The sequence below is a fragment of the Loxodonta africana genome, chromosome 5 (genome assembly GCF_030014295.1).
Source record: "Loxodonta africana isolate mLoxAfr1 chromosome 5, mLoxAfr1.hap2, whole genome shotgun sequence".
Taxonomy (NCBI): Eukaryota; Metazoa; Chordata; class Mammalia; order Proboscidea; family Elephantidae; genus Loxodonta; species Loxodonta africana.
In genome coordinates, this window is record NC_087346.1 from 51,824,366 (window position 1) to 51,849,960 (window position 25,595).

General features: G+C 38.9%; 1 protein-coding gene across 1 annotated transcript; it reads left to right on the forward strand.

Annotated features, from left to right (window-relative positions):
• Positions 1-395: 395 nt before the first annotated feature.
• On the forward strand, positions 396-25,358 carry LOC100673473 (alcohol dehydrogenase 6-like). The gene is given in 12 exon segments (XM_010590460.3): positions 396-413; positions 3,677-3,778; positions 6,398-6,530; positions 12,421-12,508; positions 12,621-12,799; positions 12,802-12,836; positions 14,139-14,160; positions 14,163-14,321; positions 14,324-14,382; positions 15,812-15,947; positions 24,195-24,333; positions 25,025-25,358. Coding segments are annotated over 12 exon segments (1,095 nt in total). The 3' UTR covers positions 25,050-25,358.
• The last annotated feature ends 237 nt before the right edge of the window (positions 25,359-25,595 follow it).

Consider the following 25,595-nt stretch of genomic DNA (forward strand, 5'->3'; position numbering starts at 1 on the left):
TGTATTTCAAAAATAACAAAGAATGAAATTTATGCACTCTGTTGTACTCAGATATTTAAAAGTCCAAATTTAAAAACTCAACAGAATGGATTGTGTTGTTACTGAATTACTGAACCAGTTGCTGAAGGATAACGATAAGAGAGGAACTACCTGGTTAACAGAGAAATAGAAACTGCACAATCTGACCTTTGTATACTTTCACTGAGTTAAGTCCGTTTCACGTTACAGTTAAGAGCCTCCCTCAATCAACAGGAATTTGCACATAAAGCTCCAGACAAAGTCTTGGTATCTACCAGTGACCTTCATACACTTGGATTTTCCATACTGAAATGTGTGACCGGAATCTCTCTTTCTCTGTATACTCATCTGTGGCAAAGAAGAGGAAGAAAGTTAGCATGAGTACTACGGGCAAAGTGGGTATGGTCTCCTCCTCTATGTCATGTTACAGCATTATTTGTGTGTTTGTCTGCTTACCACTACCTCATTACCCAGCTAGTCTCTGGGCACCTAGAGGTGAAGGGCATCTTAATCTTAGTAACTCTCCTCCTTCTTTCCCTTTTCTTTTATTTACTCTACTTGCTTTCTTTCACCAATTTTTTTCATTTTCAAATAAGCAATTGCCAAGCCCTGTGTCACTCTTTCCAGAGTCAAAGATGAAAAATGAATCCCCTCCTTAAAGGACCTCACAGAGAAACAGAGGCATATCAAAGATTATAAAAAGAGTGTGCAAGGGAAGCTGCCATCTCAGGCACAACAATTCGTCTCTTTTTGACTAGAACAAGAGAGGAAGAAGGAGAGCCAGGAATAGGAGAAGGAAATGGAATGTGTGGTTAGTAGCCTCCATGAACAACTGCCTCCTCTGCCACCAGACCAGAAGAACTAGATGGTGGTCATCTACCATTACTGAACATTTTGATCAAAGATTCCATAGAAGAATTCTGATTAAAAAAAGTGGGAAATGCAGAACAGAATTTAAAATTCTTATGGACTCCAGATTTTCTGTACCCATGAAGGCTGAATAAACCCCTGACACCATTTCCCTGAGATAATCCTTAAACCTTAAACCAAAAATATCTCCAGAAGTCTTAAAACCAAACAATAAAGTTTAGCTTAATTAATTAAAAAAAAAAAAGTCTTCCTTAAGCATTATGTTCTTTTAAGAACTGTCTATATGGGATCAAATTGACAACAGCAACTCGAAAGGTTAGATATGAACCTTTGGGACAATGAATTTATGTTAATGGGAGAGGAAAAACTCAGAAAGTGAGGGTGAAAATGGTTGTACAACTCAAGGAATGTAACCAATGTCACTAAATGGTGCATGTAGAAACTATTGGCGTATATTTTGCTGTGTATATTCTCAACAACAACAAAGTAAATAAAATTATTGTCATGGATTGAATTCTGTGCCCCAAAAATATGTGTCAACTTGGCTAGACCATGATTCACAGTATTGCACGGTTGTCCTCCATTTTGTGATGTGTCGTAAATCCTAGCCTCTATGCCTGTGGGTTTTTGTTTGTTTTTGGTTTATGCCTGGGGTTATGGTCCCATTTGGGAGTGAGCTATCCATTATATTAATGAGGCAGGATAAGGTCATGTTAAAGAGGATTAAAAAAAACTAAAAAAAGTTTTTTGATTAGGTTATGTTTATTACCTTAGTGAGACAAGATTAGGGTGGGATGAAACATTCTTACTCACGTCACAGCCCTGATCCAATGTAAGGGGAGTTTCCCGGGGATGTGGCCTGCATCACCTTTTAGTTTATAAGAGATAAAAAGGAGAGAGAAGTGAGCAGACAGGAGGGGGCCTACTACCACCAAGAAAGAAGAGCCAGGAGTGGAGCACGTCATTTGGACCCAGGGTTCCTGTGCTGAGTAATTCCTATACCCAGGGGAAGATTAATGACAAGGGCCTTCCCCAGAGCCAACAGAGAGAGAGAGCCCTCGTCTAGATTTTTCTGGAATCTGCTCCCTCTTCTCCTAATTTTGGACTTCTTGTCTCTTAAACTGTGAGAGGATAGATTTCTGTTTGTTAAAACCATCCACTTGTGGTGTTTCTGTTACAGCAGCACTAGATAACTAAAACAATTATATAATAATTTAAAAAAAAAAAAAGAGAGAGAGTGTACAAGGGTAGTAATAGAGAATGGGAGCCTAAAGAAAGAGCCTTAACCCAACTTGCCCTCCCAGAGGAGGTGACACCTGAGGGGAAACTTAGATTAGAAGTAAGAATTTACCAGGGAAAGAAAGAAGGATATTCAGCCAGATGAAACAACATGAGAAGAAGCATAGAGGTAAGAAAAATATCTCCTATACGGATCTCCAGGATATTCCATGTGGCTGGAGGGTAAAGTCTGAGGCCGAAAGTGACGTGAGACAAGGTTGGAGAGGCTGACAGGGAGAAGGCCGTGGAGAGCTTTGTAAACCATGCCAATGGAGCCTGCTAGACAATTGGTAGCCATATTGTTTTTAAATCGGGGATTAGCTTCATCAGGATTATAATTCTGATCGCAATGATAGAGAAGGTGCATTTGAAGGTGATGAGATACAGTCAGAGATAAAACAGAAAGCTTTTTTAATAATCCAGGTGAAAGACAATGATTATAGGAATGGAGAAGAGGGAACAGATTCTGGATAAATCTAGATTGGAAGGGGATGATGGAGAGAGAATTAAAGCTTCTGCCCAGGTTTCCATCTTGGGTGAGTGGATAGCTTTCACGGCCACTAACTGAAATAGAGAATGCAAAGAGAGGAGCAGATTGTGTGGTGTGTGTGCTGAGGGAGGGGAAGAAAGTGGGAGAAAGAGAGTGAAAAATAAGTACGTGTTCATTTCTTAACATGTTAAGATAGAGATATCTGTAGGATATTCAAATAGCAGATATATACTTGACTCTAAATTTTAGGAATGCCTGTCCTAAAGATGTTGTTTTTGAAAGCCATTTGCCTAAAGCTGGTGGTTGAATCTATAAAAATAGATGAGACCACATAGGAAGAGAATTTACAGTGACAACAACGGTGGGCTGAAATCTAAGTCCCCAAGAAGTATTTTTTCCCCAAATGATATCTCCAACATCACCAGTTAACAATCACCATTATTTAATGGATTGCAACCATGAGACGGCCTCTATTCCTTGTTCCATAACTCACCTCTCCACCCCAAAGCTGATTCTCTCCCACACCTAAACCCCTTGCCATTGAGTTGATTCCTACTCACTTATAGCAACCCTATAGGACAGAGTAGAACTACCGCATAGGGTTTCCAAGGAGCGGCTGGTGGATTTGAACTGCCAACTTTTTGGTTAGTAGGCAAGTTCTTAACCACTGTGCCACGAGGGCTCCCACCCATACCTAAGGCCACAAATATCTCCCACACCACAAAGTCGTTCTTACCTTGAAACATCCTTCGTTTGGCAGCTATATTTATGCTATATCAAAAGTATGGCCTCTATGCACTTGGTTGTTAGTATTGGCAAAACTAATTTGAATACAGAGGTTGCTAGTATAAGAAAAGTTGGATTGGGGTTGGGGAGGTTACGTACAGTGCATATTTATGCAATGATTTTTCTGTTTGAGTGCAGAACTATCCTAAACCTACTAATAATCATTAATATAGGAATCTTTAAACTTCCAAGCCTAAGCAATTTCCTTTTCTGCTCCCATGTTTTATTTTCCAGGTTATCAAGTGTAGAGCAGCCATATTCTGGAAGCCTGGTACACCATTTTCCACTGAGGAAGTAGAAGTGTCCCCACCGAAGGCAAAGGAAATTCGTATAAAGGTTAAAAAAAAAAAAAAGTCACAACATTTTCACATAAAAAATCAGAACTGTTCACTGTAAGTCATATATTCTTTTCATAATGTTCAGTTTAGGAGGAAAACGACATACTCTTCTACTTCCCTTTCATCAACCGTTTCCATCAGTCTCTAAACCTAGCCAGAAAAAAGCTAGGCAGGTATAACCCAACTCTGGCTCATGACAACTGTGTGTGTGTCAGAGTAGAACTGTGTTCCATAGTTCGTGGGGTTTTCAATGGCTGATTTTTCAGAAGTAGATCTCCAGGTATTTCTTCCAAGGCTCTTTGGGTGGACTCAAACCTCCAACCTTTCAGTTAACCCAACAAAACAAACCCACTGGTGTCAAGTCGATTCTGACTAACAGCTGAGCTAAATGTCCAAAGAGTAAAACTCATATTTACTTACAGCTATAATTTTTTTTTTATAATACTAATTACCAATTAAAAGCACTTTCTTCCCCCAAACCATATTTTAAACTGTACTTTTACAATTCTTTATGACATTTAAGTTATCTTGAGATATGTTGTATGAAAAATTTGTTTGATTACAAATAAATCATAAGTTTGAATTCTGGAAATATGTAAGGTTAGAGCTGGATGGGACCAGGTTGTTGCTGTTGTGTACTCTCAAGGAGACTTCACAAATTTCGACTCATGGTGACCCCATGTTACAGAGTGCTACTACTCCATAGGATTTTCTTGGTTGTAATCTTTACAGAAACAGATCACCAGCTCTTTCTCCCGAAGAGCCTCTTTGTGGGTCTGAACCACCAATATTTCAGTTAGCAGCTGAGTGCTTAACCAACTGCACCACAGGGCTCCTTGGAAGGTACCAGGGGATGTCTGTTATTTTACAAATTTGAAGTTTTCTGAGGTTTGTGACTGCCCAGTTCACACAGCTAGTTAGAAAAAGAACTCAGATTTGAAGTTTTTTTTTTTTTTTGGCACTACATTTGGAGCTTTAAAAAATGCTGATATCTGGGCCCCACCCTGAGACATTCTGATATTCTGATTTAATTGGCCTTGAGCGGGGAACAGCCTGGGCATGGGGAGTTTTTAAATCTCTCTCAGATGATTCTAAAGGCAGCCACCAGGCTAGAATACGGTTCACCTGGTTTGTAGTTCAGGATTCTTTGTTATTATTTTAATTATAACAATGATAATAAGTACTGTTTATTGATACATTACAAAGATAGTAATTTTCTAAGATAACTTACCTATGCAGTCCATGTCCTCTTCTGAGAGTCTTCTCTGACCTACATACCCTGCTGCTTGAACAGTGGGCCATTTGGCTATCCCCACCCAGGTTCGCAACTCAGGGATGGACATTGACTCAAAGACACCTGACCACCTACAAATCTGAGTCTCTCACTGGTAAATTTACACCAAGATATAGAGACTGTAGCAAGGCAGATGATAGTGGGCACTGGAGAGTGGGCTCAGGGCTGGTCACCTTTTTTAACCTTGTGATCATAAACAAACAAAGAGACTATCTGTGGAGAATAACAGGAAATGTAGCTATGCTCGTGTTGAATCAAAGTTCAAAGAAGAAGAAAAGAGCTTCTTGATGAATTTCTAGATCTATAAGGTCTGACTATACTTTCTACAGTTGGGTTGCAAGCAGTTTTATGGTATACTTCCAATAAACCCCGTTTTTGTGGGCAAATTTGAATAGATTCAATTCTTAACTTAGGGTGTCCACGTATGTGTGCGTGAATGCATGAGTGCGTGAGTGGGCGAGGGTGTGTGTGTGTGTGTGTAAACCTCATGTCAGTGGTAGAGATGAAGAAACTGAGACTCATAAATGATAAATAATTCACTGCCAGGTCACAAAAGGGGCAGAGCCAGGATTTCAGTTTTGCACTCTTTACCACTGCTCTATTGTGTCTCCATTTTAAATTGTCTGGCAGGGATTATGATTTGTAATAATAACACAACCATAAAGCCCTGATGTTTAAAAAAAAAATTAATAAAACCTCCCTGGGTGGTACAAATGGTTAACATACTCAGCTGCTAACCAAAAGGTTAGAGGTTCAAGTCCACCCAGGGGCATCTCAGAAATAAGGCCTGGAGACCTACCTCCAAAAACTCAGTCATTGAACACTCTTTGGCGCACAGTTCTACTCTGACATACATGGAGTCACCATAAATTGGAGTCGACTCAAAGGCAATTGGCTACTGATTTGGTGAAAAAAACTTAGGCTCCAATTATAAGAAAAAACATTATCCATTTCCCTTTTTTTTCAATGCCTTTATTTCTATAACTGGCCTTGTTCCTCCTTGCTCCCACCCGCAAGCTCTAATGAAAAACCAAGCGAGACCTCTAATGTCACGCTGTGGTTTAACAACCCTCTTCTGACCCCATCCTGTCCTCCTCAAAAAATTTTAAAATCCTCCTCTTGATTCTGAAATTACCTAATGGAGAACATTGCATTTCTTTTTTAAAAATGTTACTGATCCTTGTCTAGAAGAAAAACTCATAAACGGATGCACTATATTAACGAAGCTTATCAAACTAGGAAAAAAATTTTACAACACTAACAATTCTAAAACACCTTTATCTGACACAGAGAAAACAATAAGGCTCTTTGCCTTCCATACAGATTATAGCCACAGGGTTCTGTGGTACAGAGAAGAAAAGGGTGAAGAGTCTTTCCAAGTTTCCCAGTATTCTGGGCCATGAAGGGGCTGGAATAGTTGAGAGTGTGGGAGAAGGAGTGAGCGTGGTGAAAACAGGTATGAACTGGGACCTGGGGCTGGGAAATAGCAGCAACTTTCAATATATTGAAATCAAGTGAAATACAGGGTAAAATGTTGCCCCTTTCTTAGAAAAAAATAATTATTTATAAGTTATACTAAAATACTAAATGTATTATATTCTTTGCGTATATTTTCTAAGAAGACAAAACAACAGCCAGGAGAAATTGAATGCACTGAAACTAGGTCTGAAAGAAAGTTTAAAGGAGATAAAAATTTACAGAAAGAAAAGGTAAACTGTGGGAAACTGATGAATAATTATTTAAATGAAACATACAGTGAATAACCAAACACGTTAGTGGAACCAAATAGGAAAGGAGTTCAGAACTGAATCCAAATATATATAGAATTTTAATGTAGGGTTAGGTTTGCCTTTCATATTTGAAGGGAGGAACATGGATTATTCAATAAATGGTATTGAAATAATTGGCTAGTCATTTCGGGGAAAAAGTAAGTTGAGTTACTATCTCATTCCTTATACAAAAATATTATACATGGATCTAAGATTTAAACTTGAAAAGTGAAACCACAGAAGCATTATGAGAGAACATTGCATTATCTCAGGGAAGGGGAGGAAATTTTAAACAAGTAACCCAGAAGTTGTAAAATAATACAATGACAATTTTGACTAAATAAAGCAATTTTTAAATGCATATTTTAAAATACCCAAAAAGTCAAAAAAACACAATAAGATGGAAAAATATTAAAAGTATTTTCAATTAATATAGCAATGAGTTAGCATATATATACACAGTGCTCTTTAAAAGCAAAAAAAAGGACAACTAACAAATCTAACCAGTTGCCATTGAGTTGACTCCAACTCACGGTGAGCTCGTGTATGTCAGAGTAGAGCTATGCTTTGTAGGGTTTTCAATGGCTGATTTTTCTGGAAGTAGATTGCCAGGTCTTTCTTCCCAGGTGCCTCTGAGTAGACCCCAACCTCCAACCTTTCAGTTAGCAGCCTAGTGCTTACCCATCTGTACCACCCAAGGACTCCAAAATAAATAAGTAAATACATACATACACAAGCTAATAGAAAAATAGGCAAAGGAAATAAGGATCTAATTTGGAGGAAAAACATGTAAATGTTTTTAAACATGTGAAAAGATGCCCAACCTCAGTTATACCAAAACCCAAACCAAACCCATTGCCACTGAGGTGATTCCAACAAATAGCAACCTTATAGGGCAGAGTAAAACCACCCTATGGGATTTCCAAGGCTGTAAAATTTTTTTTTTTTTTTTTTTAATCTTTGCAGAAACAGAGTGCCACATCTTTCTCCCTCGGAGCGGCTGGCGGGTTGGAACCGCCAACCTTTCAATTAGCAGCCGAGTGTTTAGCCACTGCACTACCAGGGCTCCTTTCACCTCAGAAATATATTTTAAATTAATTAATTAATTAATTAAATACAATGGAAAAACACTTTTTACCTCTCAGATCAATGGGAGACTGACAAGGGTACAGGCAGACAGATCCCTCATACCTGTTTGTTTGGAAATTAAATTTTCACAGATCTTAAATTTGACATATGTAACATCATTCAATGCATATTACTCTTGGACCCAACATTTCCAATTCTAGAAATTTATTCCATAGATAAATATTAATGTTAATTTTTCTATTAGTACTGGAAAAAATTACCACAAATTTAGCAGGTTAAAACACTACAAGCTTATTATCTCACAGTTTCTGTAGGTTAGTAGTCTCTATTGACTGCAACAGTGGGCTCTAACAGCAATAATTGTGAGGATAGCACAGGGCTGGGCAGTGTTTCATTCTGTTGTACCAATTCGATGGCACCTAACAGTAGTCTGGATGGGCTTGTCTGGTTCTCTGTTTAGGGTCAAGGTTTTGGCCAACTGGCTTCTTATCTGGAAGAATTCACCTCCAAGCTCATTCAAGTTGTCAGAATTCAGTCCCTTACATTTGTAGGATAGAGGCACTCATTTCCTTGCTGGCTGTCAGCTGGGAGCTTCTCTAAACTCTTGTAGGCCGCCCACATTTCTTCTCACATGCTTCCTCCAGACTCGTAGCAGCAATGGTACACTGAGTTCTTTTCACACTTCAAACATCTTTGACTTTCTTTTCTACCTTCCTATATTCTCCTTTCAAGGACTCTTGTCATTAACTTGGGCCCACCTAGATAACCCAGTATAATCTTCCTGTCTCAAGGTCAGTTGATTAGTAACCTTAATTACATTTGCCATGTAACATAACATATTCATGAATGTGCTATCTCAACATAGTCACAGTTTCTGGGGATTAGGACAGGATATCTTTTTAGAAATTCTGCCTTCCACTGTTCACCTTCCATCCCTCAAAGATACCCATCCCTCCCAAATGCAAAATATATTCACCCCATGCCAAGATTCCCAAGGCCTCATCACATTACAGCATCAAGTCAAAGTCTAAAACTTCATCCAAATTTCATCAACTCATGAAGTCTCACATCTCATGATCTAAATCATCAGCGGAGGAAGCTTTAGGTATAATTCATCTTAGGGCAAAATTCTTCTCCATCTGTGAACTTATATAACAAACAAGTTGTCTTCTCAACCTATAATTTTGGGACAAACATAGAATAATAGCTACAGCCATTCCCATTCACAAGGAGGGAAAGTGGAAGGTAAAAAATGGTCACTAGTCCAAAGTATTTTTGAAATCCAGCCAGGAAATCCCACTACGTTCCAAGGCCTAGAAAAATCCTCTGTGGCTCTTGGCTCCACCCTCTGGGATCAAGCCTCTTTCCCCTGGGCTCTTGATGCCACCCTCTAAATCAAATCTCTTTTTTCCCAAAAGATTGCATGTATTTGCAGCTTCCTGGTTTAACCAGCATGCTTCTTACAAATAGAATTTTGACAGTCTGACAGCCTTCTTTCATTTTGTACTCTGTCCCTTTCAGTCTAAACCAACAGTGTTCCTGCTGATACAACATTTTCAAGTACACTGCAAGCGTTTCAAGAACTTTGTGCTGTTTTCAAGAACCTTAACAGTCTTTCCCTCAATGTACGTCTTTCTTCTTTCTTCTCACATTTTGCTATAAAAGTCAAGAAAAAACCAAGCTCCACCTTCGATACTTTGCTTAGAAACCCCCTCAACTAAATATCCAGGTTCATTGTTTCTAAGTTCTGCTTTCCACATAACTGCAGGACACAATTCCACTAACCTTTCTGCCACTATATAACAAAGATTTTCCTTTCTCCAGTTTCCAATAACTTGTTCCTCACTTCCTTCTGAGCCTTCGTCAACAGTGCCTTTAACAATCATATTTCTACTAACAATTTAGGTATTCTTTTAGGCAATTTACATTTCCTCTGTAATACTTCTCACATCTTTCTGTGCCTTATCAGAGAAGTCTTTAACATCCATAATTTTACTAACCTAGGCTTTTCCCATCATACTCCTAAAAATTCTTCCAGCTAGCACTCACTGCTTGGTTTCAAAGACACTTCCACATTTTAGGAATTTGTTTCAATAATACTCCACGTCCAGGTACCAAAATCTGCATTCATTTTCTGTTTTTGCCATAACAAATTTCCAAAAACTTCATGGTTTAAAACAACATAAATTTTTTAATTCATAGTTTCTTTGTATTAGAAATATGCATGGGCTGGCTGGGTCATCTGCTTAGGGTCTCACAAGAAGGAAATCAAGGTGTCAGTCAGCTGGGCTCTTGTCTGGAAGTTCTGGGCAACAATCCACTTCCAAGCTCATTCAAGTCATTTACAGAATCCAGCTCCTTGTGGTTACAGGGCTGAGGTCCTCATTTCCTTGCTGGCTGTCAAATGGGACCATCCTTAGCTCCTTAAAGCCACCTACATTCCTTCTCATGTGGCCTCCTACAGCCACAAAGTGGCAATGCCATGTTGAATCCCTCTCATGCTTTGAATCTCTTTGACTTCTTCTTCCTTCTTCCTTCCTCTTCGCTTTTTTCAAGGGCTTGTGTGATTACCCTAGATAACCCAGGATAATCTCTCTATCTTAATGTCAATTTATTAGTAACCTTAATTACATCTGCAAAGTCCCTCTTGCCATGTAACATAGCTTACAGGCATGACGTCTCAAGAAATTCAGTTTCCGGGAATTAAGTGGGATATCTTTGGGGGGCCATTTTAGAAATTCTGCCTACCATAGCCCACAAAATATTTATTGTGTTGCTGTTTTAGTACCAAAAAAAGGGAAATAAATTGAATGTCTATCAGTGTCCTGGGAACTGGTTAAATAAATTATGATATATTTATAGAATGCAAAGAGCCCTGGTGGAGCAGTGGTTAAGCACTTGACTGCTAACCGAAAGGTCAGTGGTTCAAACTCACCAACCACTCCACGGAACAAATATGTAGCAGTCTGCTTCAATAAAGATTACAGCCTTGGAAACACTGTGGGGCAGTTCTCTTTTTTATAGGGTTATTATTAGTTGGAACCGACTCAATGGTAACAGGTTTTTGGTTTTATATAATAGAATACCATGTAACCATTTTAAAACTGATGGAGTGCCATATGTACTAAAATTAGAAATCTCCAAGATATATTGGTAAGTGAAAAAATCAAGGCTCAAAACAGAATAGATAGTACGTTAGTCTTGCATTTTTAAAGGGTTTATATATTTCCAAAAGATACCACAGTAATTTTCTCTGAGGTAGAGAAATGAGGAAATGGGAAAGAGTGACTTAATATTCACTTTTATGCAGTTTAAATTTTTACCACATGAATGTGTTACTTTTTAAAAACTAAAACTAAGTAAAACAGAAGAGGCTAAATTCTAAAAAGGCTTTTACCAAAAATATGAAATTAATGGCTCTGGTTTACAGTCATTGACAATGAGCCAGGCAGTAAGTTCATAACAGACAAGCTGTTCTAATCTTCCTGTTATATTTAAAACCTTACTAGAGAAATATGCCTACCTTTGGTCTCCATGGCCAAGAAGAAAGAACTTCTATAAAACATTCGAGGACAGTATAGAGACAATCCTTTCTCTCTGATCCAGAAGCTTATTCTGCCAGTGTGTGGTATCCATACTATTTTAAGTTCAGTTCCTGACAGCAAAGTTAGTGTAGAAAATGTAAGAACAGACTACATGACAAAACCATTTGATGCTCTAAGAAGAACTTACAAAGGAGGCAAATCTGGGGCTACCTTCTCAGGATTCGGCCACTGAGCCCGGGGCTGGACACAGCAGGGCGGTGCACAGATATTAAAGATATGCACTTTTTTGGTAGATATTTGATATTCTTTGTAGTCTCAGGGACAGTTAAATATGGAAATAATTGTCAGTTATCACCATCATGATATCTTCTTGGGTACCTTGTTCCAATCCTGAGAGACAGCTAGCTCTTTGCTTTAAAAAATAAAGTTACGCCAGGAGAGGGAAGGAGGGGGAAAAGAGAAGGCATTGTTTAAGGAGGCCTGAGTCTCTGTTAAAGGTGATGTAAAATTTTGGAAATGGATAATGGTGATGCTTGCCCAACATGATGAATGTAATTAATGTCATTGAATTGTACATGGAAAAATGTAGGCTTCGTAAATGGTTTGTTTACAGGGTGGCTATGAGTCGGAATTGACTCGAAGGCAGTGGGTATATATGTATGTGTATGTATGTATATAAAAAACCAAACAAACTTGTTGCCATGGAGTAGATCCAACTCATAGCAACCCTATGGGACAGAATAGAACTGCCCCATAGGGTTTCTAAGGAGTGTCTGGTAGATTTGAACTGCCCACCTTTTGGTTAGCAGCCATAGCATTTAACCACTATGCCACCAGGGTTTCCATGTATGTATATATAACATATGTAAATATATATATATATACACACCACAATTTTAAAGAATAATTAAGGCCATAATAAAAAATTATTTTGCTCTCCTAGGTGACAAAGTTATCACATTCTTTCTACCACAGTGTGGGGAACGTACCTCTTTCCTGAATTCTGAGGACAATTTTTGTATAAAATTTAAGTAAGTCTTTGCTATTGTTTTCTTTTTGAAAAATTAATTCAATTTCATTGGAAGAGATCTAAGTTTTCTAATTCAAAATAATTTTTTTTTGTTTATTTTTTGTCTATAAAAGTGAGGGCCACACCAGGCTGATGTCTGATGGCACCACTAGGTTCACCTGCAGGGGAAAATCACTGTATCACTTCGGTAATACGAGCACTTTCTCTGAATACACAGTGATGAAAGAAATTTCAGTTACCAAGATTGATGCAGGTGCACCTCTTGAGAAAGTATGCCTAATTAGCTGTGGTTTTCCACCAGCTATGGTGCTGCAATTAAAACTGCCAAGGTGAGGAGCATTTATACTCATTATAAATGGGATCCTCGAAAGCCCTTGTGAATCTGGGTCATAGATGATCATACAACCTGAGGAAGGATCACAAACTTGCCTCTAGCCATGTTGAGTTCTCTACCCTCTGCCTAGTCATCCCATGCCACTTTCAATATCTTCCCCCATTGCCTCTTGGTAAGTAACCAAAACCCCGTTGCCATCAAGTCGATCCCAACTCATAACAACCCTATAGGACAGAGTAGAACTGCCCCATAAAGTTTCAAAGGAGCAGCTGGTGAACTCGAACTGCCGACCTTTTGATTAGCAGCCTGAGTTCTTAACCACTTCGCCACCAGGGCTCTTCTTGGTAAATAGTAAGTGGCAAATCAATTGTGGATGCCATTCTCCAACAGAGACATCGGGAGTTCCTGGGAGTTGAGCGTAACACAGTTACAACATGATTATGTGTCCTTCCACAATCCAATTCATTCTTTCTTCTATTCAACAATCATTTATGGAGCGGCTACTATGTCAGGCACTGTTCCAGGTGCTGGGATTCAGCAGTTAACAAAACTCATCAAGCTTACATTCTAATGGAAAAATAACATAAAAAAATGTATAATATATCAGGTGGTGGTAAGTATCAATAAAAAGAAAAAGAGAGTAAAGAAATCAAGACCCCAAAAGGAGGTATTGCTGTATCAGATAAATTGGTCAAGGAATTCCATAATGACTGACTGTTAATCTGTTGCATCCAAATCTTCCCAGTGCCCTTCTTTAAGTAGCTGTTAAATTTTAGGGCTTTATTTTTCCCAATGTCCCTTAGCTCCAGTACTATACAGAGAAATTTTGTGGAAGGGACTCAATTTAAATTAGTTCAATTTTGAACTGTATTAAATAAGCCTTTACCTTCACAAGGCATTGACACTGTAAGTAATGCAAAGTTTATGGATACTCAAAAGAAAAAAGAAAGGAATGGTTGCAGCAAGATGGCGATAGTTTTAAGGGACTTGGAAATACATTAAATCAATATTCTGTTAAATCTTAAGAGTCAGTGAATGCTGATAAAGCTACTTCCATTCACGCTAATCCGAGGACTTTGAAACTCTATTTGCAGGTAGTATTTTTTTTTTCCGTCTATTGCAAGAGTGTTCAATATCTACAAATATCTTGAGAAACTAAAACTCTAGTCATAATATATTTTATTTGAAAATATCCTTTGTGTGTATCTCTGAGAAAGTACTTGTATGCATTTGGCCTTCCTAACTGGATAAATGCGCGTGTTCCATTTGCTTTTGTTTTCTGCCTTTATGTGCTCAGGTCACTGCAGGCTCCACCTGTGCCGTGTCGGCCTGTCCGTTATCATAGGCTGTAAGGCAGCAAGAGCAGCCAGGATCATCAGAGTGGACATCAACAAAGACAAATTTGAAAAGGCAAAAGAAGTGGGCACCACTGAGTGCATCAGCCCACACGACTTCAAGAAACCCATCCAAGAAGTTTTATTTTGATGATTGGTGCTGGGGCAGACTTTTGCTTTGAGGTCATTGGAAATCCAGAAACTGTGGTATGTGCCCTCCTGGGGTGAAAATTACCAATATCTCTACCAGTGATCATCTTAAATTTTAATTTAATGAAGAATATTAAATTCCTTCCACATTTCTCTTAACTTTCCTTATGCCTATGACATCCCAGCTGGTACCCTTTGTCCTTTCCAATAGATTTGTTCACTCTCCTGGACACTGAATCTAGAACTTCCGTGCTGGGTTTTCATCTCCCTCTCTGTTCCATCATACCAGTACTTCAAATAAGCAGACATTCTCCAACAGGCAAGAGAGTAAGGCTTTGTAAGGAATTCTGGCTAAATTATTTCATAACAAGAAACTGCCTGGTAACTATAATTTCTGAGCCAGGAAATTTAAGCTAGATAAGGTAAAAACTGAATTTATGACCCTATAAAGCAATGAGATTTGCACGTTCAACAAAGTCCTTAGTGTTAGAACTAAGTTTCCATAGATTTTATTTATTAATCTTGATTATACAAGCTCATTTCAAAAATGTTGTGAAATATTTGAAACGATTGTTTTTGTCTGGCAGGACATGGTTTACATAAAAGAATATAAATTGAGAGGAAGTTATTTTAAAATCTGAGATTTGCTTTCCTTGGAGATTTGAAGGAATAGTGTATTATTGGGTTGCATGGCTCAATCTTCTAATCAACTCTATGAAAATTTAGAAACTGCCTCTTCCAATCTGGACTCTTTCCCCAGCATACAAAATGCTTTCATTCCTCATTGTATCTAAATTCCCTCCTCTCTAAAAAGAATGTAGCAAAACCTTGCACATAGTCTTGCTCTGAGAAATCGCCTTTGAAAACTACTAGCAAAACATGCCTGTCACTTGCTAGCATGTAGCGCCATACAAATATCTAATTGTCCCCTTCAATGTCTTAAAAAAAAATGTAATCAATAACCAACCACTTGTGTTAGAGATGGTTCTGATAAAAATTATTATTTTTACCCCATGGGTGCTGTTATTATTTTCATTTTTGTTTCTTTCATTCATTGAGTCTTATATACCAGGAGCCCTGATGGCACAATGGTTAAGTGCTCAGCTGCTAACCAAAAGGTTGGCAGTTTGAACCCACCAGTCCCTCCGTAAGACAAAAGCCATGGCAATCTCCTCCCATAAAGATTATAGCCTTGGAAACCCTATGGGACAGTTCTACTCTGTTGCATAGGGTCGCTGTAAGTCAGAACTGACTAAATGGCAAACAACAATATGAGTCAGAATTGACTCCAAGACACAGAATGACAACATATCCCAGGCAGCACACAACATCATAGCATCCGTATAAGATAAATGTTATTACCAATGAGGCTAGAATCAGAAAAGAAGATCACAGATCATTCAGCAGTCAAGCTGAGACTAAAACTTAGGTCCAACTCCTAAGTACATCTTTTAACTAGCACTGATCTGCTTTTGCTTTATCGGAGGGAGCTGCCCTGGCCTCCTGCCATGAGAGCCATGGTGTCTGCGTGATTGTGGGGTTTTCCACTGCTGGTGTCCAATTCAATATAAGTGGCTCATTGTTCTTCTCAGGACGTTCCTTGAAGGGAACTGTTTTTGGAAGTATGGATGAAGCAGAGAAAGGTGAACTTCCCAGGGGTCTGGAGGGGGGAACATAGAGAGGCGTGCCATAAATGTTGAGAAGGAACTCAAAGCAAGAATTTTAGATCGTAGTTTTTGTTTTGATTCATGAATACTCAAGGTAAGGGCATAGATATTTGGTGTATCCAGTTGCTTCTTGGTAAGCTTTTCTCATGAAAAGGGAGATTTTTTTTTTAATTGGTAAAGAAACCATTGTCAAAAGTTTAATCCAAACTCTAGATTGGAAAGAAAAGGGATTGTTGTAATCAATAACTACATCTGGGTTGGGTCACATACCTGCCAATTGGGATTCCTTGAAGGATATGCTTAATCATTAGTAGTCATTGTTCAACTAATGTAAAATTTTATTCCAAACAACTGAGTTGGCACCATACCTCCTCAAAGACATGAAACACAATGAATTCATAATTGAAAAGAAACACAACTGATAGAAAACAGAAGGTTTTTTTTTTTTTTTTGGAAAAAATATCTTTTCATAGAATCCTTTGATTTTCATTTTTTTAATACCTGTCTTGGGACTTTTTTTTTTTTTCTGGGCAATTTTTTTTTTTATTATTGTGCTTTAAGTAAAAAAAAAAAATTTTTTTAAGTGAAAGTTTACAAATCAAGTCAGTCTCTCATACAAAAGTTTATATACACTCTGCTTTACACTCATAACTGCTCTCCCCCTAATGAGACAGCACACTCCTTCCCTCCACTCTCTCCTTTCGTGTCCATTCTGCCAGCTTCTGACTCCCTCTGCCCTCTCATCTCCCCTCCAGAAGATGTCAACATAGTCTGATATTTCTACTTGATCCAAGAAGCTCATTCTTCACCAGTATCTTTTTCTATCCCATTGCCCAGTCCAATCTGAAGAGTTGGCTTTGGGAATGGTTCCTGTCTTGGGCTAGCAGAAGATCTGGGGACCATGACCACCAAAGTCCTTCCAGTCTCAGTCAGACCATTAAGTCTGGTCTTTTTACAAGAATTTGGGGTCTGCATCTCACTGCTCTTCTGCTCTCTCAGGGATTCTCTGTTGTGTTCCCTGTCAGGGCAGTCATCGGTTGTAGCCAGGCACCATCTTGTTCTTCTGGTCTCAGGCTGATGTAGTCTCTGGTTTATGTGGCCCTTTCTGTCTCTTGGGCTCGTAATTACCTTGGGTCCTTGATGTTCTTCATTCTCCTTTGATCCAGGTGGATCAAGACGAACTGAGACATCTTAGATCACTTGCTAGCATTTAAGACCCCAGGCACCGCTCTCCAAAGTGGGATGCAGAATGTTATCTTAATAGATTTTATTATGCCAATTGACTTAGGTGTCCCCTGAAACCATGGTCCCCAAGCCCTTGCCCCTGCTATGCTGGTCTTCAAAGTATTCAGTTTATTCAGGAAACTGCTTTTGGTTTAGCGCAGTTGTGCTGACCTCTCCTGTATTGTGTGCTGTCTTTCCCTTCACCTGAAGTAGTTCTTATATGCTTTCTAATTAGTGAATACCCCTTTCCCACCCTCCCTTTCTCCCCCTCTCATAACCATCAAAGAATATTTGCTTCTCTGTTTAAACTATTTCTCAAATTCTTATAATAGTGGTCTTACACAATATTTGTCCTTTTGCAACTGACTAATTTCACTCAGCATAATGCCTTCCAGATTCCTCCATGTTATGAAATGTTTCACAGATTCATCACTGTTCTTTATCTATGCGTAGTATTCCATTGTGTGAATATACCATAATTTATCCATTCATCTGTGGATGGGCACCTTGGTTGCTTCCATCTTTTTGCTATTGTAAACAGTGCTGCAATGAACATGGGCGTGCACATATCTGTTTGTGTAAAGGCTCTTATTTCTCTAGGATATATTCCAAGGAGTGGGATTGCTGGATCGTATGGTAGTTCTATTTCTAGCTGTTTAGGAAAGTGCCAAATCAATTTCCAAAGTGGTTGTACCATTTTACACTTCCACCAGCAGTGTATAAGTGTTCCAATCTCTCCACAGCCTCTCCAACATTTATTATTATGTGTTTTTTAGATTAATGCCAGCCTTGTAGGAGTGAGATGGAATCTCATTGTAGTTTTGATTTGCATTTCTCTAATGGCTAATGATCGTGAGCATTTCCCCATGTATCTGTTAGCTACCTGAATGTCTTCTTTAGTGAAGTGCCTATTCATATCTTTTGCCCATTTTTTAATTGGGTTATTTGTCTTTTTGTAGTTGAGTTTTTGCAGTATCATGTAGATTTTAGAGATCAGACACTGATCAGAAATGCCATAGCTAAAATTTTTTCCCAGTCTATAGGTAATCTTTTTACTCTTTTGGTGTAGTCTTTGGATGAGCAGAGGTGTTTGATTTTAAGGAGTTCCCAGTTATCTAGTTTCTCTTGTGCGTTGTTAGTAATGTTTTGCATACTCTTTATGTCACGTATTAGGGCTCCTACTGTTGTCCCTATTTTTTCTTCCATGTTCTTTATTGTTTTTGATTTTATATTGGGACATATATATTTTTTATAATCTTTATAAAAGTCCTCTATTGAGAAAATAGGAAATAAATAAATCTACTGAGATAGAATTCTGGGCTCATAAATAAGTAATATAATATTTTAAGAAGAAATACATTTACCTAGAGATTTTGGGTAATCTGAATTTTTGGGCAAAAGAGAAGAAAACTAGGAGCTGTCTAAATTACTGAGGCTAATGAGCTATTGGTATCTCCAAATTGGCTATGTGTATTGTTATAGATACTAAGAATCTTACCCAAATCATTTATGAAAAGCAGATAAAAGGCAGGGCCACCACAAAAAAAAAAAAAAGGCAAAAAGTTATTTCCAGTTTAAACTGTGGTTTTAGTTCTTCTATTTGGGATCACTGAACACACCCATTGCCATTTTCCTCTATTATGTTTATAGATGATAACTGTTGATAGAAAATACACTAACCTTTGAACCTAATTCATTGGCCACTTAACCATTCATATAATGACCGTAAACAAAAACTAGTTGCCTTTGAATTGATTCTGAGTCATGGTGGCCTTATGTGTGTCAGAGTAGAACCGTGCTTCATAGGGTTTTCAATGGCTGATTTTTTTTGAAAGTAGATCTCCAGGCCTTTCTTCTTAGGTGCCTCTGGGTGAACTCGAATGATAGATGTAAGTTAATTCCTTTCGCATGTAGTATAATCCTCTGGTTCAGTGGTTTTCAATACAGAATAGCGTGTAATGTGTGCTGAACAGGCCTGCTAAACCTCCTACAATGTGCACAATAAAGAATTTTCCCCACCCAAAATGCTGTTAGTGCCCCTGTTGAGAAACACAATCTAGGCTAGTCTGTGGTCCCTTTGAGGACCCTTTTTTCTTATGTTGTCTTGTTGAAAGAAGAAACAAAAAACAAGTGAAAGTTTTCTTACATAGATATGAAAATGCTTTATCAGATCACCAAGCAAAAGATAAAAACAAATAGAGAAACATACTATTCTTTCATGTAATGACATAGAGCCCTATTAGAAAGCTTGGTTCCTGTCTTAGTTATCTGATGCTGCTGTAAAAGAAATTCCACAAGTGGATGGCTTTAACAAACAGAAATTTATTTTCTCACTGCTTAGGAGGCAGTCCAAACTCAGGGCACCAGCTCTAGGGGAAGGCTTTCTCTCTCTCTGTGTCAGCTGTGGGGGAAGGTGCTTGTCTCTTTTCCTTGGTTCCTTGGTGATCTTCATATGGCATGGCATCTACCTTTCCCAGTCTCTGCTTGTGGGTTTGCTTGTTTAATCTCTTTTGTATCTCAGAAGAGATCAACTCAAGACACACCCTACACTAAGCCTGCCTGAATAACATCACAAAGAAAACCCATCCCCAAATGGGATTATAACCACAGGCATTGAGGTTAGGATTTATAACACATATTTGGGGCTGGGGAACACGATTCAATGTATAACGTTCCACCCTCTGGCCCCCAAAAATATATGTCCTTAAAAAAAAAAAAAGCGCAAAATACATTCATCCTATCACATCATCCCAAAAGTCCTAAATTTACTCCAAGTCCAAAATCTTATCTTCTTAATCACCTAAGTCAAATATGGATGAAACTTTGAGTGTATTCCATCCTGGGGCAAAATTTCTCTTCATCTGTGACCCTGTGAAAACTAGACAGACTACAAGTTATCTGTTTCCAAAGTATAAAGGTGGAACAGGCACAAGATAGACATTTCCATTACAAATGGGAGAAGCTGGAGGGAAAGAAGGGATAACAGACACCAAGTAAGTCCAAAACCGAGCATTTACATTAGCTCTCAAGTCTTGAAAATAATCCTCTATTCTCTAAAACCATCTGGGCAATGGCTCTGCCTTCCAGGTTCTGGGTGTTGACCATGCTCTCTAGATTCTGGGTGGAGGCCACTCAGCACTGGGCTTCAGCACCACCTTCCAGGCCCACTGGAAAGGCATCTAGGCTCCCACAGCTTTGGGCAGGTCCTTTCTCCTAGTCCATCTGAGTGGCAACTCCATCCCCTAGACCCAGCAGGCCCCATTCTTTTGCCCATTGTGCATGGCAGCCCTGTCCCTCAGCACTGGGTGGCAGCCCCATCCTCTTGGCCAAACTGAATGACAGCCCCCACTCTGTAAATAAATTGGTAAAGATCTGACTCTTGAAACCTAGAAGTGTGTGGCCCTAACCTTTGAAACCAATCCAGCAGTGCTTCTCATGCGCTTTCCAACAGTTCTGCTTATCTCTAAGCTCCTCCCAGGACGGTCCTTTTCTTTTCTTGGATGACCACAGTTGTAGCTCCTTTGGTCTTTTTCCCACTTGTAGAAACCCAAGATGCAGACAGCTTTCTTTCGTTTTCTCCTATCTATGTCCTCTTCAGTCTATGCTGATAAGTTTTCTACTGTGGTAGTTGGTTGGATTCATCAGTCACAGGCTTAATCTCTTTAACAAAAGATTGTTGTCCTTGGTGAAAATTCTAGGACACATGTCCCGAGTTTCTACAACAGAATTTTCCAGATCTTTAAATTTTATTTTCATTTTGCACAGTTCGTTTTTAAGTACATCTCTTTCCTCCCACATTATACTATGAGGAGCAAGGAAATATCACACAACCCGTTTAAGATCTTGCTTAGAAACCTCCTCAGCCAAATATCCAAGTTCATCACTTACAAGCTCTACCTTCTACCAGACATCTGAACGTAATTCAGACAAGTTCTTTGCTACTGCATAAAAAGTATCACCCTTCCTTCCTTGTCCAATCACATGCTCATCATTTCCTTTTAAAGTTTCAGCAGAATCATATTTAACATCCACATTTCTAGCAACATTCTCTTGCTGGTGCCATATGTATTCTCTCAGACGATAGAGACTTTCTCTATAGCTCTCCTCACTTCCTTCCTAACCCTCACCAGAATTGCCTTTTACATCCATAATTCTACCAACAATCTCTTCAAGGCAATCTAGACTTTCATGATTAAACTCACTGCCCTCTAGTCTATTCTGACTCATAGCAACCCTATAGGACAGAGTAGAACTGCCCCATAGTGTTTCTAAGACTGTAAATCTGTATGGAAGCTGTCATAGATTGAGTCGTGTCCCCTAAAAATATGTATCAACTTGATTAGGCCATGATTCCCAGTATTGGGTGGTTGTCCTCCATTTCGTGATCATAATTTTCCTATGTGTTGTAAATCCTAATCTCTGCTTGTGCTTAACTGAATTATGTTGAAGAGGATTAGGGTGGGATATAACTCCCTTGCTCAGGTCACATCCCTGATCCAGTGTAAAGGGAGTTCCCATGGGGTGTGGCCTGCACCATCTTTTATCTTGTAAGAGATAAAAGGAAGGAAAACAGTAAGCAGAGAGACACAGGGACCTCATACCACCAAGAAATTAGTGCCGGGGGCAGAGTGCGTCCTTTGGACCTGAAGTTCCTGTGCTGAGATACTCCCAGACTAAGGGAACACTGATGACAAGGACCTTCCTCCAAAGCTGACAGAGAGAGAAAGCCTTGCCCTGGAGCCGGCACTCTGAATTCAGACTTCTAGCCTACCAGACTGTGAGAGAATAAACTTATGTTTGTTAAAGCCATCCACTTGTGGTATTTCTGCTATAGCGGCATTAGATGACTAAGACAGAAGGAAACTGCCACATCTTCCACCCACTGAGCAGCTGGTGGGTTCAATCTACAAACCTTCCAGTTAGCAGCTGAGGTCCTTAACCATTGTCCTACCAGGGCTCCTTAGGCTTTTACTATTAAGGCACCTTAAAATTCTTCCAGCCTCCACCCATTATCCAATTGCCAAACCGCTTCCACATTTTAGGTATCTGTTAGAGCAGCACACTGTACCAAATTCTTAATTATCTAGTGCTGCTATAACAGAAATACCACAAGTAGATGGCTTTAACAAACAGAAATTTGTTTTCTTACAATTTAGGAAGTTAGGAGTCCAAATTCAGGCACTAGGGGAAGCCTTTCTGTTTCTCTCTCTCTGTCGGCTCTGGGGAAAGGTCCTTGTCTCTTTTCTTGGTTCCTCGGTGATCTTTATGTGGCATGACATCTGTCTGTCCCCCTGGCTGCTTGCTGGCTTGCTTGTTTAATCTCTTTTATATCTCAAAAGACATTGACTCAAGATATACTTTACACTCATCTTGCCTTATTAACATAATAAAGACAACCCATTCCCAAGTGGAATTTTAACCACAAGCATAGAGGTTAAGATTTACAACACGTGTTTTTGGGGGACACAATTCAATCCATAACAGTTCTCTATAACAGAAACCAACTTAAATAGAAAATAAATTCATTGGAAGAATATTAGGTAGTTTGTTTTTTAATAATATTTTATTGAGTTTTTGGTGAAAGTTTATATAGCAAGCTAGGTTTCCATTTGACAATTTCCACACAAACTGTTTAATGGTTATTAGCTGCATTTATCACAATGTGTCAACATTCTCTTTAACTGTGTTCAGTTTGTTTCCTTTCTAGTACTCTAGTTTCCCTGCTCCCTTGTCTTCTCAACTTTTTAATTTCTCTTCCAAAAATTTATACACATATTGTTTTGTGACTTTTGTTGTAATTCCCACAACATGACAGCACACTCCCCCTTTCATCCCTAGGTTCCCTGTGTTCATTTGTCCAATATCTGTTCCTTCCTGCCTTCTCTGCTTTTGAACAGGAGGTGCCCATTTTGTCTCGTATGTTTGATTGAACTAAGAAGCACATTTCTCACGTGTTATTTTTTGTTTTATAGTTCTGTCTTTGTCTGAAAAGTGGGCTTCAGGAATGGCTTCAGTTCTGGGTTAGCGGAGTGCCTGGGGGCCATAGTTTCAGGGGCTCGTCCAGTCTCTTTCAGACCAGTAAGCCTGGTATTTCGTGAATTTGAATTCTATTCAACATTTTTCTCCTGCACTGTCCAGACTCTCTGTTGTGATCCCTGTCAGAGCAGTGGTTTTGAGAATCAATGGGAAGGCTGGAGAACACCGTCTAAACTGGAACCAAGAAAAGCAGATAACTGCCAAGATCCTAACACAAAGTAATCTGCTTAAGACAGTGTTACCTCCTTGGGCAATTACAGCACATTACCTTTTCCTGAAGTGAGCAGGCTGCCAAATTCTGTCTAGTAACCCAATGATCATGTCACTTAGCACAGGTCTAAACGTAAGGGCAGTATTTCTAGAAAATGATGAGAATAGAGAAAACAAAATGTTAGGCTCATCTTTTCCTGTGCAATTCTGTTTCCAGAAGGCATATTTTATTCTCATATTACTTTATACACATCCTTTTCCCAAAAGCTCTCACTAGGCTCACTGCATGATAGAAGTTCTTCTCTTACTTTAAGGTATTTGGTTCTTTCATGAAGCTTTCACACACACACACAAACATACAAATAGGAAATTTCTAACCTTCAAATTGCTTTCTTTCATGATTCCTAAGGCCTTGGCCTTTGTTATACATTAGATATGGATTCACTGCTTCCCACAGAACACAACCTAACACCAAGAACATCTCAAAACAATGTCCAAGTTCTACCTGCTTAGAATTAATTCTCTTCTATAGTACCAGAGGTCGCCTTCAGGAAAACAGCCCTCTCCACAAGGCGTGCGGTTGGGACAGGCATTCTGACGACAGAGGCAAGTTATGGGTCATCCTTATACTTCCTCGGTCAAAACCAACACCTACAGAAGTTACTCTGGATGACTTTTCTTTTCAAGTGAAGTCTCACGTATAAAATTTGTCATTAATCTGTGTATTTCCAGGCTGGAAGAGCAGAGAACATGTTCCTAAGCTGGTTTCTGATTACATGGCAAAGAAGTTTAATCTAAATCCACTAATTACTCAAACTCTGAATTTTGATAATATCAGTGAAGTGACTGAATTAATGAAAACCGGAAAATGGCAAGTTTCTCACATAATGTTTATATCTTTGTGTTGGGGGCCAAGAGAATAAGTTGGGGGGGGAGTCAGAGGTGGAGACAAGAGAAGGGTAGTCACTGCTGGAGGAGCCACATGTAAAACTGAAGAGGGTTTCAGGAAGGTTTTGTAAGCATCTCGTCTTCTCCGTATTTTGTTTTATGCCCAGCTCTTAAAGTATGCAATCCCGAGGAGAGTTAAGTGCTCATCTACCCTTACTATTAACATTTTATTTTCAATTTGGTATTTTTTGAAATGGCACAGTGAGTAATGAAGTCAGCTCACAAAACATTTTCCCACATTTGAGTACATAGTTTACAAATAGGCCATTATGGGTTTTGTTGCTCTGTGCTATTTTAAGGGGGACATTATCCCTAGAATTCCAAATTCTGACTCCTATCTCTGGCTCAAAAGATAGAAACCGGCCATAAACAGGACATTGGCATTCCCCACACAAATAAATCTGCTACTTACTCCTTAACCTTGGAGCTTCATGTCATTTTGAAAAAATATCTCATAATCGGTTTTATATACCTATTTTTCACCTAGCCTAAAAGGAAAGGAATCTAGCCTACTGGGCTACAAAAAAAAAAAAAAATTTGAAATGCCAGAATACAAACGTTGCTTTAGAGAAGCTTCAAATTTTCTTTTTTCTTTTCTTTCTTTTTTTTTTTTATATCTGCTGTGTCCTGATGCTTTAAGTACCATATAATGTGTGCAAGATCTGCAGCGTATTTCACCAACCGAATTACATTCTGACTAATTTTCATGATTTAGAAGAATTACCCACACAAAGCTGTCTCTATGTGCTTGCCTCTGATTCACTCAGCAGTGCACTCAGACCTGGCTTCTTCCCTCACTACCTCATCAAAATGGTTCTTATGTATCCACTGTCACCTAGGATTATTCTCCTTTTTAGAGCTAGATCAAGATTTAATCAAACAATTCCAGACACTTCAGATATCTGAAGACACCCCAAGATGGTCCCATTTTCGTAGTTGCCTCTGGGCCCATGCCTCCTCACACACTGTGTCTCTCCCATAGCATACAGACCTAGACATGAAGCCCATTTCACACCAAAGAAATGAAATTTGTCATTCATGCATTTCTTAAAGATTCAGGGTGAAGAAGCCAGTGGAAGAGGGGCCTTCATCATACCAACTCAAATAAATCCTAGTTGAACATTAAATATCTCATTCTTAACATAGCTCACTCCAGGGGAACTGCTATTGGCATTTCATCTTACA